Source organism: Felis catus, chromosome A2 (assembly GCF_018350175.1).
Source record: "Felis catus isolate Fca126 chromosome A2, F.catus_Fca126_mat1.0, whole genome shotgun sequence".
Lineage (NCBI taxonomy): Eukaryota > Metazoa > Chordata > Mammalia > Carnivora > Felidae > Felis > Felis catus.
Genome location: NC_058369.1, coordinates 32,013,781 through 32,032,338, shown reverse-complemented (window position 1 = coordinate 32,032,338; position 18,558 = coordinate 32,013,781). Strand labels below are relative to the sequence as shown.

The 18,558-nt window shown below is 44.5% G+C and overlaps 1 protein-coding gene and 1 long non-coding RNA gene across 9 annotated transcripts in view; one reads left to right on the top strand and one right to left on the bottom strand.

Annotated features, from left to right (window-relative positions):
- ADAMTS9 (ADAM metallopeptidase with thrombospondin type 1 motif 9) overlaps positions 1 to 18,539 on the top strand; it is a 170,024-nt gene extending 151,485 nt beyond the window's left edge. For 5 of the 8 annotated variants that reach the window (XM_006928919.5, XM_045051826.1, XM_011280154.3 and 2 more), the window contains 2 exons: positions 7,640 to 7,734; positions 9,600 to 11,119. In XM_006928919.5, coding sequence (XP_006928981.2) covers positions 7,640 to 7,729 — 90 coding nt within the window. In that variant the 3' untranslated portion in view covers positions 7,730 to 7,734; positions 9,600 to 11,119. Of the gene's footprint in view, positions 1 to 7,639; positions 7,735 to 8,036; positions 9,580 to 9,599; positions 11,120 to 13,650; positions 15,613 to 18,418 lie in introns of those variants that run through there. The other 3 variants (XR_006593840.1, XM_045051823.1, XM_045051824.1) reach the window with 3 other exon arrangements.
- On the bottom strand, positions 11,359 to 12,405 carry LOC109496540. The gene is made up of 3 exons (XR_006593874.1): positions 12,243 to 12,405; positions 11,788 to 11,936; positions 11,359 to 11,560 (listed from the first exon to the last, which is right to left on the bottom strand). It is a non-coding gene; the product is annotated as an uncharacterized LOC109496540 (long non-coding RNA).
- Positions 18,540 to 18,558: the final 19 nt, after the last annotated feature.

Below are 18,558 nucleotides of genomic sequence, written 5' to 3'. Positions count from 1 at the left end.
TTGGCAATAAAATGTTTTTCCCCAGCAAAACTACAGGAAGACTCCAGTTGTCCAGGGTGGAACCGAATCACCAGAATCACTTCTGGTGGCTGGCACCCCAGAGCACCAGCTGGGTCCCCACCCCACCTGGGAGCGAGGGACAACCCTATTTCCCAGCGGTGCTTTAGCTGCACCTGCTGTGCACAGGAACTAGAGTCTCTACCCCGCTTGTGTGTGAGGGGGAGACCCACAGAAAGGGGAGCATGGTCCGGATGTGAGATCGGAGAGGAGATTTGGAATTCGGAGCTCCTCTGCCAGTGACATTCTGTGCCCCCTCAGCTCACAGATGTGCTCAGGATACGAAAAGGCCCTCAGCCCCATCCAGAGGTCTCCCGGGGCTCCCCACGCCCATCCTCAGAGCTGCTATCTGAACGTCCAGGAGGAGGTTCTGGAACAGCCTTGAGAGCTGAGCAGAGTGAAGGGAGGTTCACTTCAGGCCACATGGGAGAGGTGCCCACCAGTCTTCTCGCTTCTTTGCAGGCCTGGGGAATTTGTGGGGTCAGCAAGGGGAGAGGGGCGGGGCCTGTGTTTCTGAGGCCTGGCTGCCTGGCCCTGGGGCCTAACAGACATTCCTTACGCTGAGGGAGGGTTGTAGATTGAAGAATTGCTTTGAAATTCAAAATTAATGAATTTTGCATTGTCATAGAGGAGATGGCCTCAATTCATATCTGTTTCTAATTTATTTTTTTCATTTACATCCAAGTTAGTTAGCATGCAGTGCAACTGTGATTTCAGGAGTACGTTCCTTAAGGCCCCTTACCCATTTAGCCCATCCGCCCCCCCAACTACCCCTCCAGAACCCTCTGTGTGTTCTCCATATTTAAGAGTCTCTTACGTTGTGCCCCCCTCCCTGTTTTTATATTGTTTTTGCTTCCCATATCTTGTAGCTCATTTACAACCAGTGGAGTTAAGGGAACACGAGATGAACGTGTTGGGGCGGGGTGCAAGTGTATACGTGGTCCGGAGTCCATGCTCATTCATCTTCCATGTACTGCCTCCTACCTCGTAGTTCACTTGTGAAAATCCAACTGTCCGCAAACATAGAAATCATACTGCAGGCCAGGAGAGAAAAATGACATTTTCGACACGTGTACTTTTTCTTCCATACGTTCCTGTAGAAGTTAGAGATTTAAATATATTCTAAATATTAAACAATGTGTATATTCACATATATGTGACGGTGTAGGGTTATATTGGGAAATATATATACCTCCCATGTTTTATGGGCAGTTCACCACCAGCACACTCCAAAGAAATGTACATCAGGGGCGCCTGGATGGCTCAGTCAGTTAAGCATCTGACTCTTGATCTGGGCTCAGGTCATGATCTCACAGTTTGTGAGTTCGAGCCCCGCGTCTGGCTCTGCGCTGACTGTGAGGAGACTGCTTGGAATTCTTTCCCTCCGTCTTTCTCTGTCCTTACCCTTACCCTGCTTATATGTTCTCTCTCTCTCTCTCAAAATAAATAAGTAGGGGCGCCTGGGTGGCGCAGTTGGTTAAGCGTCCGACTTCAGCCAGGTCACGATCTCGCGGTCCGGGAGTTCGAGCCCCGCGTCGGGCTCTGGGCTGATGGCTCGGAGCCTGGAGCCTGTTTCCGATTCTGTGTCTCCCTCTCTCTCTGCCCCTCCCCCGTTCATGCTCTGTCTCTCTCTGTCCCAAAAATAAATAAACGTTGAAAAAATAAATAAATAAATAAATAAGTAAACTAAAAAAAAAAAAAAAACGAAAGAAAGAAATGTAAATCAATACGCTTCAAGAAAATCACAAGGAAAACCACAAAGCCCACCTCATGTTGATGGAGGAGAAAAATTTACGAAAAGTATGAAATACAAACTATTCACAATTGAGCAGAGAATCTCTCGTTTTGATTACATGTAAGAGCGCAAACTAAGCTAACAAAATATTCACTGCAAAGAGATTTTTAGAGTACTTGCTTTAATGAAGAAAATAAAAATGGTTTATAATTAGTGTTTCATTGTATGTGAGTAGGTACTTCTAAGATGCCGGAAAGCATACCTTTTTCTCTGAAATAGGCACTGTTTCCATGACAATCATATTTATGCTAATCATTCTCTTGGTATGTTTTTTTCTTTGTGTTCTGTAGTAAAAACGATAAGTTTTAGCTCAGACTTGATCTAAATCACATTAACAGAGTCCCGATTAGTGAAATAGCACGAACATTGCAAAGCCATTATCGGCACCTTTATAATTACCCAGACTTTTCTTCTTCTTCATGAGAAAAGGCTATGATGGGGATCCACACATGAAAAACTCCCTTTATGATAATAACAGCTAGTATTTTTTGAGCACGCACATCAGGCCAAGAACTCTGCTAAGCACTTTGCATACATTCTTGCTTTTATAGCAGATCTCTGAGGGCAGACAAATATTACCCCCATTTTAGAGATGTTCTAGGAAACTGAGGCTTAGAGAGAGTTGCTTAAACATGCAATACAAGCCCCAGGCAGTCTGACTGTGGTTCTCTCTACTGCTGGGTCCGAAGAGAGTGTGAAGAAAGCATGAGCTTGTGTGAGACAGAAGGCATTCACAGCACATCAGCAATTCTGAAGACCCACAGGCCAGCGATTTAGCCTCCAGAGAAGGTTCCTAGTTGGAAGGCTGGCTGGTCTGGCATCACATCCAGTTGATGGTATCAGATTGGCTCCAGAATTAATACGGGCCCCTAAAAGCAGGACCAGTCAGGGGCGCCTGGGTGGCTCAGTAGGTTAAGCCTCCGACTTCTGCTCAGATCATGATCTCACAGTTCGTGGGTTCAAGCCCCACGTCTGGCTCTGTGCTGACAGCTCAGAGCCTGGAGCCTGCTTCCGATTCTGTGTCTCCCTCTCTCTTGGCTCCTCCCCCCTCAAAAATGAATAAACATTAAAAAATAAATTTAAAAAATGTTTAAAAAAAAGTTTAAAAGGCAGAACCAATTTGAGTTTTAGAAATAGATCACTCTTCCAACTCAACATCACTCATAATCAAAGGCAAGCAAATTTTTAAAAGGGAGAACTATTTTGTTCTCTTTGTTAAATTGACAAAGCTTTTCTTCCCTTTGTTTTTAAACAAGATTATCCGTTATTTGCAAGAGACTTTCACAGTTTGGCAATATGAACCAAACCTTCATGACCTTGACCCAGTTCTGGGAATGTAGCCCGAAGATATCCTGAAATGCAAGCACAAATATGGTTCATCACAGTGTTTCTCTCGACAGTGAAAAATGTGAACCATCCAAGATGCCAAACATTGTGCAGGAATGAAAGGGTGGGGGGTGGCTAACACAACATGGGAAATTTACACAGTGAGATATGATGTCACAATTAGACAAGGAGTTCTTCACAGCATGGTAAAGTGTTAGGGGAATTAATTCAGCAAGCGATCTGAATTGCGGGTCAAAAAGAAGAGTGTGTATCAGCTTCAGCCTCTCACTCATTCATTCATTCATTCATTCAGGAAATCTGTATTTAGTCCCAGCCTGAGCCATACACTGTTGGGTTCTAGAGACCTTGAAATTTAACAAGACATTGGTCTTGAGCACCTGGGTGGCTCAATTGGTTAAGTGTTCGACTCTTGGTTTCGGCTCAGGTAATGATCTCATGATTCTTGGGGTTCGAGCCCCACATTGGGCTCTGCACTGACAATGCAGAGACTGTTTGGGATTCTTTTTCCCTCTCTCTCTGCCCCTCCCATGAGGATGCTCACTGGCTGTCTCTCTCACTCTCTCTCTCTCTCTTTCTCTTAAAATAAATAAACTTTAAAAGCAAAAGAAGACATTGACCTTGCCATCGTGGGGCTTACATTCTAGCAGGAAGACAAATGTAAAGAAAGTATTACCCAGTTTTATAGGATGCTATGTGGTAGGTAACTGGGTAAGGAAGATTTTTAAGAGAAAGTGGCTGCTAGGCTGGGTTCTGAAGAATTTAACAGTCAAAAACTGGGGTGGTCCAGTGTACACAGATGGGCAAGGGACACGGAAGAGAGTTCCAGGCATAGGCCGTGGTATTGCATGTGCAAAGGCCCTGTGTTATAAGGGGCACGTCAGGAGAACAACCCAACGAAAGGCAGAGGTCAGGGGTGGGGTGGAGGGAAATAAATGAGAGCATCTGGAGAGTCAGGAAGGGATCGACCGCAGGCCAGCAAACGTTTTCTGTGAAAAACTGAATAATGAATACTTTCTTATAAATATTTTAGACTTTGCCAGCCAGGGGGCAAAAATCAGTGCTATTGTATATGTATTTATCTGACAAGAGTGAAAACAAATTTGCACAACATTTTTATTGATTCCATTTTAAAGATAATAATTGAGTACATTTTTTTGTCAACATACTTAGCAGTGAGAACCATGGGATATTCAGAAATGATCATATTTTGCTTCAACTCGCTGCATATTTTGCTTAATTCTCTGTTATCAGAGTTGATGATAAGTATTTGTTAATGCGGGTCAGCGATGAGATTTTCTGCATTTCATCTTTATAAACTTTCTTTTACACAAATAGGTATTGTCAAACACTGATCTAGTCCACAACCATGTCCTTTTTTTTTTTTAATTTTTTTTTTTAACATTTTATTTATTTTTGAGACAGAGAGAGACAGACCATGAACGGGGGAGGGGCGGAGAGAGAGGGAGACACAGAATCGGAAGCAGGCTCCAGGCTCTGAGCCATCAGCCCAGAGCCCGACGCGGGGCTCGAACTCACGGACCGCGAGATCGTGACCTGAACCGAAGTCGGCCGCCCAACCGACTGAGCCACCCAGGAGCCCCCACAACCATGTCCTTTTAAGTGAGCATATTCACACCTTGGCAAGCATTTCTAGAATCCTATTCGATTTTTCTCTTGGTATTCGCCCTTTCGTACGTCATTACATCACAGATTAAGCCCTTGCCATCGAAGGCGAGATAGAAGCTTCTCAAATGCCTTGTTAAATGGATTTTGAGATATGAAATTTGCTCGGCACTTAGCCCAAAGTCCAGAACATGGGGCGGGTGCTGCCACTCAAGCTCAGAAAGTACATTCACCAAAAATGTACGTGGCCTGAGATACGGCTTCTTGTCTTCATTCTCAGCCGAACGGAGAGCACGTAACGTGGCTTCACCCTACTTACGATTGGAACGATGTTCATTGACGTTAAAATGACTTTACCCCAGGGTAAGCTGTGCCTGTAAATGCACTTTTGCCTTGAAATTCAGGTTCCATTCCCTAAGAAATATTGTCAGATCCATAGCAAAAACGAATGCGCACAGCCAGGGGGGTGTCCAATTACAGCGACTGAGAGCGGTTCTCGTTCAGAAAAAAATGTTAATCCCAGCTCTGAGCTCGAAAGTTCACGGTCCAACCTGTCCACTGCTAAGTTATCAAACTGCTAGATGGCAGCATGGGTCAGGGCGTTCCGTTTCTAGTTCTGACAAGGAAAGTCTATAAAACTGATGATGGATAAGGTCGTGGTAGCGAAAGCTGTTCATCCTCGCTCGGTAACACCTGCTGGATTCTTCTGTTTTCCACCAGGCACCCACTGATGGATAATACGTTAAGTGATTATAGGCTTCAGGCACCTTACGTTTTTATGAGCTTTGTAAATTTGACCAACTAAAGCTTTCTCTGCGTTCACATACTTTTTTTTACCACTGTCAGTTGCCAACACATCTTGGTAGATTCCGCTTCAGCTGTTCTGTGCTAGTGTTTTCTCAGCCTCTTTGACATTGTCTTGCCTGAATTCATTTCCCACAGACTATTCCCGGAAGCCAAGTCTGCAGTCACTTCACGCTCAGCATCATCTCAAATAAACAACTGAATGGTATCCATAATACCTACCTATCAGCTCATCAGGAGCCAAAAACAAAAAACAACACCCCCCCCCAAATTATTTGCCTCGTGTTTTAATTGATTATTGATGTTACTGTCAGTGTCATCGATTTTTCAAGCAACTGTTTTCCTCCCGAAAACGATTGTAGTCTTGAACAATTTATTTTCTCTGGACACGTTTGTTCAGCTGTTAACAATGAAACAAGGATGTCTTTAACTCACCTTGGGGCAAACTGTTTTCCTGGCTTAGCTAATACATCAGCCACTTGGAAACTTACTTGGTTTCATTATTTTTACTCAGTTTCATTTTTTTTTAATTTTTTTTTTCAACGTTTATTTATTTTTGGGACAGAGAGAGACAGAGCATGAACGGGGGAGGGGCAGAGAGAGAGGGAGACACAGAATCTGAAGCAGGCTCCAGGCTCTGAGCCATCAGCCCAGAGCCCGACGCGGGGCTTGAACTCACGGACCGCGAGATCGTGACCTGGCTGAAGTCGGACGCTCAACCGACTGCACCACCCAGGCACCCCTTTAATTTTTTTTTTCAACGTTTATTTATTTTTGGGACAGAGAGAGACAGAGCATGAACGGGGGAGGGGCAGAGAGAGAGGGAGACACAGAATCTGAAGCAGGCTCCAGGCTCTGAACTGTCAGCCCAGAGCCTGACGCGGGGCTCGAACCCACGGACCGCGAGATCATGACCTGGCTGAGGTCGGACGCTTAGCCGACTGCGCCACCCAGGCGCCCCTCATTTTTTTTTTTAATATCTTAATATTTATTTATTTTTTGAGAGACAGAGAGAGACAGACCATGAGCAGGGGAGGGGAGAGAGAGGGAGACACAGAGCCCAAAGCAGGCTCCAGGCTCTGAGCTGTCAGCACTGAGCCCGATGCGGGGCTCAAACCCACGAACCGTGAGATCATGACCTGAGCCGAAGTCAGTTGCTTAACCCAGGTGCCCCTAGTCGGTTTCACTTTTTTATCGTTGGGAAGAAACAATGCTACGGTGAGATCTTCGGTTTTGAATATTCTAACTTTATGACCATGGCTTTCCTTGTGAGTTGGAAACGTGTGCTGAGGCTGAGGTTGGTGACGATGGTGTATATTGTATACTCCTGGCACAGCTGTGGTGGCGTTGCATGAGAAACACAATGCTTTGCCATCTAAGTTTGATAGCAGAATAGCTCACATACAACAGAGCCTTAAAAGAGCAACATACATAGTCCCTTTCTGTTTCTTGTTCCGACACGATGGTATGCGCTGGTAATGAAACAAAATACAATGTTAGGATATGGCAACACGCACAGCACTGCAAACGCTGTTAAGTCACCCCTGTGTCCCTGTGGTTTGCAGCATGCTGAGTCGCGGTGCAAAGCAATGAGAGGTGTCACCACCGTCCATCCTGCTCTTACAGCCTGGAAGCAGGCACAGACATTAAGTGAATGAATGAACATGGCTGTGTTCCAATAAAACTTTATTATGGATACTGAACCTTGAATTTCGTATAATTTTCAAATGTCAGGAGATTCAGTTCTTGGTTTGCTTCTTCACGCCGTTGAAAAAATGTCAGCGCTATTCTTGATCGATGATTGACGAGCCACACAGAAACAGGTGGCAAGCTGGATTGGACCCACAGACCATAGCTTGTCAGCCTCTGCTTTAGACCGTGTGGGGACGTTGGGGTCTGCTTCTATTCAGAAGGCCTACCTCCCGTGCATGCAAGAAAGATGTCCAAAAAGCCAGCGCAAGCCTTGGAAACACTAGTCGGGCAGGGAGTCTGAGAGCATGCGTTTTCTTGCAGGACGGTACCCGAGTCATGGGAAAATGCGGTGGCTACTGTGGAAAATGTACTCCGTCCTCTGGCACTGGCCTGGAGGTTCGAATTTTATAGTTAAGGTAAGTAGGTCCCACGTTTCTCTCTCTCTCTCTCTTATTTTGTAAACTCAAGATTAGCAAATGTAGCCAAGTCATTTGCCCCCAGAAAGGTTACTGTTAAGCATCTTGAAACTGACTGGCTGTTCTAACTTTTTCTTTCCTGTTCATCTGCCCTGTTCATCTGTTCTCCGCCCTTGGATAGGAGGTCCCTAGGCTTTCTGCGTCAGATTCCTCTGCAGTTTTTCTTTAAAAACTTAGCCAGGCTCCATCTCTAGAGGTCCTGAGGTCTCTGGCGCATCTGAGAATCTGTATTTTTGATACAGGGAATTCTGATTCAAGTGACTTACGGATTAACTTTTGAGATACTGCCCGAGAGTACTGCATTAATAATATTCATGACATTCATTGAGCTGTGACTGTGCCAGGCACCAGGCTGAACACTTTGCTGGCATTATTTCATTGCACCTCATAGTAAAGCCACGAGAGGGGCCACTTACCCTCATTGCACAGATAGAAGCTCAGGCCCACATAATTAAGTAGCTTGCTTACGATCACAATAGATTCCTTCGACGGAACCCATCAGTGTCCTACACCAAAGCCAGTGCTCTCAATTAATGCTCTGTTCCACACGCTTGTGACTCAGCGTGTCATCCAAGGACTGGCATGATCAGCATCACCTGGGAACTTGTTGGAATGCAAAATCTCAGGCCTTCCCCTGGACTTACAAAACCAGAATCTGTATTTTAACAAATCCACAAGAGAGTCATGCGTGTGAAGGTTTGAGAATTCCTGGTCTCACTACATTATGCTGGCAAGTGCTCCCTCTGCTGGGCAGAGGAATGAATCGGTCACTCATTTTCTGGTGCCCGCGCCTTCAGCTACAAGGTATGAGTTCAGCCAACTCATGTGACCCTTCTGCAACTTATTTCAAGCTTTCAGCAGTCCATTCTCCTGGAGGGCTCTTCAAGATCCTGACACAGGAGTACCTACTTGACATTTGTGTATCAGTGTTTCAGTGTTTAATTGAAATCCGTAGTCAAAACTATGATCTTCAGTTAGGATTGTTTTTATTGCAAGAGGCAACAGGAAAAAAAGGAACTTATCATCTTAAGGAACTGAGAAATCCAAGCAGTGGGCCAGCTGCAGGCATAGCTGGATCCAGAGGCTCAAACGGAGTCATCAGGACTCATTTGTTCTCCCATCAGCCAACAAGGCTTGCTTCATTCTCAGGCAGACCATTTCCCCAACACCATGAGCTGCCCCCAAATAAACGCTCACATCCAGCATTCATTCTGCACAAGAACGCAAACTGTTTGCCACATGGCTCTTGTTTGCCACATGGGCACTTCTGAACCAATCGCCACGTCCAGGAGACAATGTCCTGAACTCATGTACCCACCTGGAGTTGGGTGATTGACAGCTTCCTTTAGAAGAGGAAAGAGGCGTTTGTTATCAGGAAAGATGAGATGGGACGGAGACAGGCAAAGTCAGCAGGTGTCCACTAGAGATTCCCGTTTTAAATGTATGTTACATATTTGATATCTAGTAAAATAGTATTGTGTGTGTTTATGTGTAGTAAAATTTGAGTGAGTATATATTATAATATTTACATGTATGTCTAGGAAAAAGACTAGAAGGAACGGTGCCAATATTTGAAAAGCATTATCTCACGTGGGGGATTTCAGGCTAGGAGTTTATTTTATTCTATATGCTCCCCTGAAACGTCCATGTTCCTATAGCAGACATACATCACTTTTAAAATCCAGAGACGTTAACAAGTGTCATTTTTTAAATTCTGTACGTAAAAATCTTTGGCTTGTCTACTCTTGACTTACCGCAGTTGATACAGGAGATTTACTTTTCTTATTTGGTTTGTTTATTTCCAGGTGCTCTGAAAAGGAAGCCATTATGGGATGGATGAAGGATAGTAATGCAATACCTCCACCTTAAATTTGTGTGCGTGTGGGCGTGTGAGGACTTGTATGAGTGCGTGTGTGTGTGTGTGTACATATGCACATATATACATATATATACACACACACACACACATATATATCTGTATATATGTGTGTGTGTGTGTGTATATATATGTGGAATATCCTAATGATGTAAAGTTTAATATTTATGTTTGAAATTATTTATTGTGATGTAATATTTTTGTACGTAAAATGATTCTATTATGACTGCTTTTTGCATTATGTTGTCCCTTGCAGTCAAATCACTGCATTTTACGTACTCTACATTATATGTAGTACTATGACAAAAGTGATCCTTCATTATCACGGTACACTATTGTTTACTTTCTATCTGTAAATATTTTATTGTGACCTTTACGGAATTGTAATTTGTCTTTTTAAAACAACCTAGCTGCCATCAAGGTGCTACAGAGTCGTGTGAGTGTATTTTGGCATTTCTAGGAAAGTATCCGCCAACAAGTAATTTAGCGATGTCGCAGATTGTACCAGCCATTAGTTATGTTAACTATTCAGTTTCATGTGATCTCTGGGAAAAAAAAAAATTGCTGCCTTGGTGCTATATAATGTATATATTTAAGTGATCACCAGACTCAGAAATGTAAACACGTTTAATAAAAGGGAGGCCTAGAAGGACAGAACGCGACGGACAGAATCACTTGGAAAAGCAAGACCACTTGTTCTTATTTTTGGACACACTTGTTTTGGAAGAGGATTGGGCTCTGTTCTTTTTGTTACTGTTATTAATACTTTGCTTCAGTTCATGGTGCCTAGATCTCTCTGAAGTTAAATGGAGGAGACCCCAAAGCCACTGCATTACAGAGTGATATTGAGAAAGTGAAATCCTCTTGACATTTTGCTGAGATGTTCTATAATGGTGTCCCCGTTTATCAGCTGCAAGACAGAGGATGCTGAGGATGGGGTGACCTTCAGCACCCCCAGCACACCCGGAGAAGTTCAAAACCAGTCCCTCATCATCAGGACTGCCTTCTGCCTAAACGCATTGACTGGTGACCTGACTTTTCTTCAGGCCATGAGCCTGAGACCCTGCCAGTTCATGGCTGCTTCAGTAATTAGCATTTGTGAGAAGACGTAAACCGTGGAGTGGAAGACACCTGAGTCTTTCCAATCTTCCATTAACCCACTCTTTGTTACTTATGTCCAAAATGGAAGTCCTGAAGTCAGTGTCTCTCAGCCCTTCCAACCTGATTGAAGGGGAGTCATTGCCAATGACCCGTGGCAGACCTTCACTGTTTGAAATCCTGCCCACGTCCAAAACCCAAAGAGATTAGAAAGAACCTGGGAGTATCCTCCAACCCCAAACTCCAGAGTGCTCCATAAGAAGTTATACTCAGTGTATGAATAAGTGTTATTCTCCTTTATTAATACATTGTGAAAATATACTATGAATAAATACCATGACCACATCCAAACATTTGTGTTGGTTTCTGGACTCTTGATTCAACTGGGAATGAAAATATATCTGTTTTTTTTTTTTTTTAAGGTTGCCGGATTGAGAAGAAATGCACATTTTCTTTTTTTTTTAATTTTTTTTTCAATGTTTATTTATTTTTGGGACAGAGAGAGACAGAGCATGAACAGGGGAGGGGCAGAGAGAGAGGGAGACACAGAATCGGAAACAGGCTCCAGGCTCTGAGCCATCAGCCCAGAGCCCGACGCGGGGCTCGAACTCACGGACCGCGAGATCGTGACCTGGCTGAAGTCGGACGCTTAACCGACTGCGCCACCCAGGCGCCCCATATTTTCTTAATCCCATCCATTACAGTTGCCATTCCAGAGGTCGATAAGGGACAGGGTCTGTCCCTCAGGTCTGCGTTTTCACCCTTCAAATCACTCGTCTCTTCTGAAAGAGTCTGTGTGATGGGGAACAGATGAACAAACAAAACAGGAGATTTCAGTGGGTTTAGGGGCTTGATTGTTGATTTTATATAGTAGTAGTTTCTACTCTATGGACTTAATGGTGTCCAGGGATATGAGAGCTTTCCAAAGAAGTCTAATAAACAGCAAATAGTAGGTCGCCAGCCCCTCTACGTAATTGGTTGAGCTCATCCTGACAACCACCAAGTAGATGTTCACGTACAGCAAATAAGTAGCCGTCCCCAAAAGAACCCTGTTTGGCTCTGATGGGGTTACACGTCCACTTCTGGACCAGTCGTATTGTTGAGGGAGCTGACATCCTGTACCACCTAGGGCCGGGTGATTGACAGCTTCAGCTGGAAAGGATGGTTCCTGGAGGGAAAGGTTTGTTTTCAGAAAAAGGTAGGTAGAATAAAGACAGACAAAAGCCAAAGGAATCCACTCCAGAGTCCGTGTGTGTGTGTGTGTGTGTGTGTGTGTGTGTGTGTGTGTGTGTTTGCATGCACGGGCAAACTCAAATCCCATAGCTCATACCAGCCACAGTCCCACCCCTTATCATCCCTAAGCATCATCTAAGACTTGGGTTCTAGGCCTTTCTCTGACATATATTAACTGTCTGATCCTGAGCCTTAGTTTCTTCATTTGTAAAATGAGGCTATCGTTAGTCCTACCACTTACTTGTGAGATGGTTTTCTGAAGACCCTTTCAGCCCTGCATCAATGGTGGCAAACTAGCTGCCCTCAGACTCTGCATCAGCAAGCTGAAACTGATTTACAACAGTGAGACACGAGCTGTTTCAGTTAGGAACTGCGTTCCGCTGCTAATTTCAGAGCCCTGACGGCAATGGCTTACAACATTACAGAGTGTATTTCAGGGGCGCCGGGGTGGCTCTGTCGGTTAAGCGTCCGACTTCGGCTCAGGTCGTGATCTCGCAGTCCATGAGTTCGAGCCCCACGTCAGGCTCTGTGCTGACAGCTCAGAGCCTGGAGCCTGTTTCAGATTCTGTGTCTCCCTCTCTCTGAGCCTCCCCCGTTCATGCTCTGTCTCTCTCTGTCTCAAAAATAAAGGTTAAAAAAAAAGAAATAAAAATTTAAAAAAGGTGTTCCAGAAACCGTGTTTAACAAATTCCCCTTTAGCTCCTCAGCCAGAAATTAGTCACGTGGCTGCAGCCAGGCTGCAGGAGCAGTGGGGGAAAAGGGTTGCTTCTCAGAGCACATTGCCAAACTGAATAAAAGGAGGGATCTGTTCCTCCAAAAGAGCGCAAAATGAGTCTGAGAGACGCAACTAAAGGTCTGTGACAGGTTCAAGTAGAGAGATTCGAGGGAGTGGTTTAGAAGCAGTTATCACCGAGGAAGCAAGAGATGATAGGATCTGGGCTAAAGTTGCGATCATCATAATAGTAGAAAATTACAGCGTGATCTCGGTGGTGAGATTGACAGGAGCTGACAGTGGATAGACTGAGGGTGGACTGTGGGAGAGAAGGCACTGGTAAGGGTTCAGAGGCGAGGTTTCGCTTGCTTGCAAATACAGCCAGGGTGATACAAGGCTGAATGTGTAGATTGCTGAATGGACAGATACGACCTTTTAGAGTCTGTTAATCTTTTACATTTTTATAGCACTATACAAATTAAATATTGTCTTTCTAGTCTTTCGTTTATTTATCTAAGTAATATTTATTGCATACATGCGAATTTCCAGGCGTGTTCTGGGCTCTAGGGGTGCACATGCGAATTTCCAGGCATGGTCTAGGCTCTAGGGTACAGGCTAGAGGCTGTATTGGTCCACTAGGGGGCGCCATAACACAATACCGCAGAGCGTGTGGCTTATCCAATGGAAATTATTCTCACCGTTCTGGAGGCTAGAAGGCCAAGCTCCACATGTCTCACCTGGGTGAGACCTCTCTTCCTAGCTCATAGACATCCCTTTTCTTACTGTGTCCTCACATGGGTTTTCCTTGGTGTGAGGGCTGAGAGAGAAAGAGAGATCGCGATCTTTGGGGTCTCTGTTTCTCCTGATGAGGACATCAGTCCGATTGGATAGGTCCCCACCCTTATGACCTCATTTATCTTTGATTACCCCCTTACAGGTCATGTCTCCAAACACAGCCGCATTAGGACTTCAACCTATGAATTTTGGGGAGACACGTATCAGTTCCTAACAGAGGCTATACGGAAGAGATCGCAAGTTAAGACGGATCTTTATTGCTCTCTCCTCACCATGCAGAGGTCAGATCTGGTTGGGGAGTCTGTTCTGTATGTCATCGGAGGACTTGGGCTCCTTCTGTTTTGTGGCTTAGCCATTCTCGCAGGTGTGGTCCTGAAGTGGCTTGTCCTCGCCACCGCATCTGAGTTTAGCCTACAGGAAGGGGGCGGTCATTTCCAGGCAAGATCTGGAAGTTAAAGGACTTTAATTCACCACCTACTGGCAATTGCTTCGATGCACTGCCTTGTCTAGCTGCAAGGGAGGCTGAGAAACGTGCTCTCTAGTGGGTCAACCGCACACCCAGCAAATGCCACGTGGAGGTGGGGGTTCTGTCACTAAAAGGATGAAGGGGAGGGTGGCTGATGGGCAAAATGGCAGCTTTTGCCAGCCGCAGTGAAAAAAAAAACCTGCCCTTCGGAGCTTACATTGTAGTGGGGACAGATGGAGAAGAAAATAAGCAAAGACACGAAAGACACGACCAAAGCATTCCACAGTCGTTTTCCGGTAGTAAATCTGACCTGTTTTCCCCAATGGCCATCCAGATATTGTCGTGCCACACCACATCACTCTCTCAGCATCCAGAGCCTCGTAGCCAGAGCTTTCACACCTGCTGCTGTCCCCTTTGCCTTTGTGCATCCAGTTTTCTGTCTCTTCTGATACAAAAGTAATAAATAGCAAGTGAAACCTAGTGTGTGGGATGGTGAGAGGGAACAAAGGGAGAAATAAAGCTAAGAAGATGAACAGGCACTGCCCTGTGTCCTGAGGGGACATTTACTTTATTTATTTATGTATGATATTTTTGAGAGAGAGAGAGCACACGCAGGAGAGGGGCAGGGACAGAATCCAAAGGAGGCTTCATGGGCTAAAGGCGCTGAGCTGTCAGCACAGAGCACAGCACGGGGCTCGAACCCATGAGCCATGAGCTCATGTCCTAAGCCAAAGTCAGAGGCTTAACTGACTAAGCCACCCGGGTGCCTGAGTGTGTTGCTGTTTTAAATAAAGTGGTCAGAAATTCCTTCTTGATTAACTTCTGCAGCTACAAACAAAGCTGTGGGTACCACAGCCGACCGACCCTGCAGGTGCGGGGCAACTCTACCTGTCACCAACAGATGGCGGGAGAGGTCTCCAGGCTAGGTCATTGCGCTGGGAAGTCTTCAATGTTTTCTGCTGAGTTTAGAGGTGATTTTGCTGGAAGGCCATAAGCCCCGCAGAGCCCCTAACCCTGCAAAGATTTTGCTACTCCCCTCAAATAGGTACCTCAAAATTAAAGATAACTCAGACCATCAATTTAGTTTTTCTCATGAAGGCTATCTTTAAAAAAAACCAAATAATGATTTTTTTTTTCCTAAGAAATTTGAAGACCAGTTTTTCTGTAGCCCTAAGTACGTGTTTTGTGGTCAGTAGGTGATCCAGCTAGTTTTACAGCATTATTAGTCACAATGATATTCTATCAGGACAAAGGAGCAAATATTCAAAGCGCTTATAAGAGAGGCATCCAGCTACAGTGGGGAAGAAGATAAAATTTATCCAGTGATAAAATTCACATCACTATGTGGCTGGTATTATGGCACTTTGGTAGGACTTAGGAACAAATATGTCTCACACATTGTTGCTATGCATATCACAGAGTGGTCGAACATGGCGTTTATGTGTAGAAAAGACAACTAAGAGTCAATGTATTACATTTACAAGTGCAAAAACCTAGTTCTTAAGCTTTGGAGTTCAGCTTAGAAATTCTATTATTTTATGTATCCATCTAGTTTTTAGCAATTACTTTTTAAAAACTGTTAAATAATGTTGGCTTCATCTTCAGTCAATTAAAAGCCTTCAAATACTTTCTACGGTATTTATACGTTTCATGAAATTTGTCTTAAGTCCTTCCATTATCTGACGAAAGCAAACCTTCCTGAGTACTTAAATATTTTTTTATAAATGCAAACATATAATATAAATATTACATAAATCAGTGGCATTGAGTTCTTTTAGGGTTGTCTGGAGGCTCAGTCGATCAAGTGCCAACTTCAGCTCAGGTCGTGATCTCACAGGTGAGTTCAAGCCCCACGTCGGGCTCTGTGCTGACAGCTCAGAGCCTGGAGCCTGTTTCGGATTCTGTGTCTCCCTCTCTCTCTGCTCCTCCCCTGCTCACTCTCTGTCTCTCTTTCTCAGAAATAAATAAACATTAATAAAAATTTTTTATAACGTTCTTTTAAATATCCCCAAATAGAAAATTAATCCAGGATGGCTGTAATGTAAAATTACTAATTTAAATCAAGTACTCAATGGCATGTTTTAAATTGGCATTATAAGCTACCATGCTCGTGGTTCAAATGTGTAAAATCATGGCGATTATAGAAGCTATTAAATGTTTACAAATTCCTAATACAAAAATCTTAACACAGTGGTTCTGATTCCCTTAAGCATGTTTATATCTTAAGTCCGACTGTTAGCGTGAATAAAAGCTGTGCCTCCTACACCGTGTTATAGACCCTGGGATTCCCATTGGCAGATCAGGAGCAGGAGACAATCGGCGTGGTTCTTCTCACTCCACCTAGGGAAACCTTCTGTATCTAGTTATTTCCTGTTGCTGCTGTAACAGATTTCCTCAGGCCAGGTTTAGAACAATACACATTTATTATCTGGAGCTCTGGAGGTAAGACATCTAAAATGGGTCAGTAGGGCTGTGTTCCTTCTGGAGGTTCTAGGGGAGAATGCATTTCCTTGCTTTTCCAGCTTCCAGAGGCCACCTATGTTCCTTGGCTCCTGGCCCCTCCCTCCATCTCTGAAGCCAGCAGTGGTAGCATGAAACGTAGCATCTTCAGGGCGCCTGGGTGGCTCAGTCAGTTAAGCGTCTGACTCTTGATTTTAGCTCAGGTCATGATCCCAGGGTCATGAGATCGAACCCCACATTGGGCTCTGCACTGACAGTGCAGAGCCTGATTAGGATTCTCTCTCTCTCTGCCCCTCCCCCCTCAAAATAAATAAACTTAAAAAAAAATGAAAAGTAGCATTTCCAAATTTCTCCCTATGACCTCTGCTTCCATCATTACAACAGCTTTTTCTGACTTTGACTCTCTTGCTTCCTTCTTGATTGCATTGGGCCCACCAGATAAGCCAGGGTGTTTTCCTTATCTTGAGATCCTTAACTTAATCGTATCTGCAAAGCCCATGTGATGTGTAAGGTAATCCCCCGTGAGATGTTTGGAGATTGGGATGTGGTCATCTTTGGGGGTCATGGTTCTGTCTGTTATACCTTCTCCATGCATTTCAGGACCAGAGGTTTTGGTCCAATGTTGACTTGATCGTCCAAATCCCAAATGGGCCACACTGGCCTTTGTGTCAATGACCCTTAACTTAAAGACAGGACTGTTCCCATAGCCCATGTTCCTGGATTTGAATTCTCCATGTTCTGCCTAATTTTTTCCACTCACAGTCCAAAGTCTGCAACAAATGGCTTGGTTGGATTTTGCACACAGCTCTTGTATATAGATACCTTTCTGTCTTGGTCCAAAGGCTTTTGAACTCGACAGGAATTCTGTGTTTTCACATGTACTTCCTGGGACACAGAATTCCTATGATACGGAGGCGATAGCACACTGACTTCTGGTTTCTCTTATACTTGGATATCTCTGAACCGCCCTAGAGAATCAAAGGTCCCCCCCTTTATGATGGCTTTTTAGGACATACAATGATATGTACAGAAATCTAGGGGCGCCTGGGTGGCTTAGTCGTTTAAGTGTCTGGCTCAGTTTCAGCTCACGTCATGATCTCATGGTTCGTGGGATCCGGCCCCGTGTTGGGCTCCACACTAACAGTGCCAAGCCTGCTGGGGATTCTCTCTCTCCATCCCTCTCTGCCCCTCTCCCGCTTGCATGCTCTCTCTCTCTCTCCCTCTCACTCGCTCTAAATAAATAAATAAATAACTAAACTTCAAAAAAGAAAAAGAAAAGAAAACCACAAGGGAGTCTGCAAGTCTCCCTTGCAGACTCCCTTGCAGACTCCAAAGCTGACATTCAGTGTGCCTTTATCCACCTGCCCCTGTCTCTCTCTCTCTCTCTCTCTCTCTCTCTCTCTCTCTGCCCAGGAGGGGGACCCTCTTTTGGAGTTTCCTTCTTCCCACACAGCCTGAGCCTCTCCGGGCAGCATCCGTTTCCCACACTCCCCCAACTCCAGCACTTAACCTCTGCCTATTGTCGTCTGTGGTCAGTACCTACAGGCTCTAGAACAAGTGGGATGGCTTGCTTGGTTCCTCCACTCCCGGCTGGGTAACCTTGGACATGTTGCCTCCACTACCCAGCCTCACTTTCCTCTTCATGTCGTGAGGGATAATAGTGGCTCCCGTGTTATTTGGTTGCCGAGAGGGTTCAATGTGCTAATACATTTAAAAGCATTTAGAACATTACCTGGCATGGAATAACTGCTCAGTGTCTCTTAGCTATTAGAAAATATATGTAAAACATTAATAAAGGCTATGTACAATCTATACGTTAATTTGGGAAGGGCTACTGTGGAGAAGGTACAAAGGTATTGACTCAACTTTTCGCCTCAACTCCATGTCCTATAGGTTAGAAAACTAGGTTTTTGTGTATGTCCCCTTGTGTATTCCATTTGCTCACAAAATCCTACAGTTCTTTGCTTCCTTTTCCAAAACGTAGGAAGAAGGAATTCTAGACTCTAGACTGCCTTCACATTGCAACATCAGCTCCTTCCTGGGTCTCCAGCCTCTGGTCTGCTTGCCAAATTTTGGATTTGCCAGCCTACACAATCGCGTAAGCCATCAAGACAAATCTCTCTT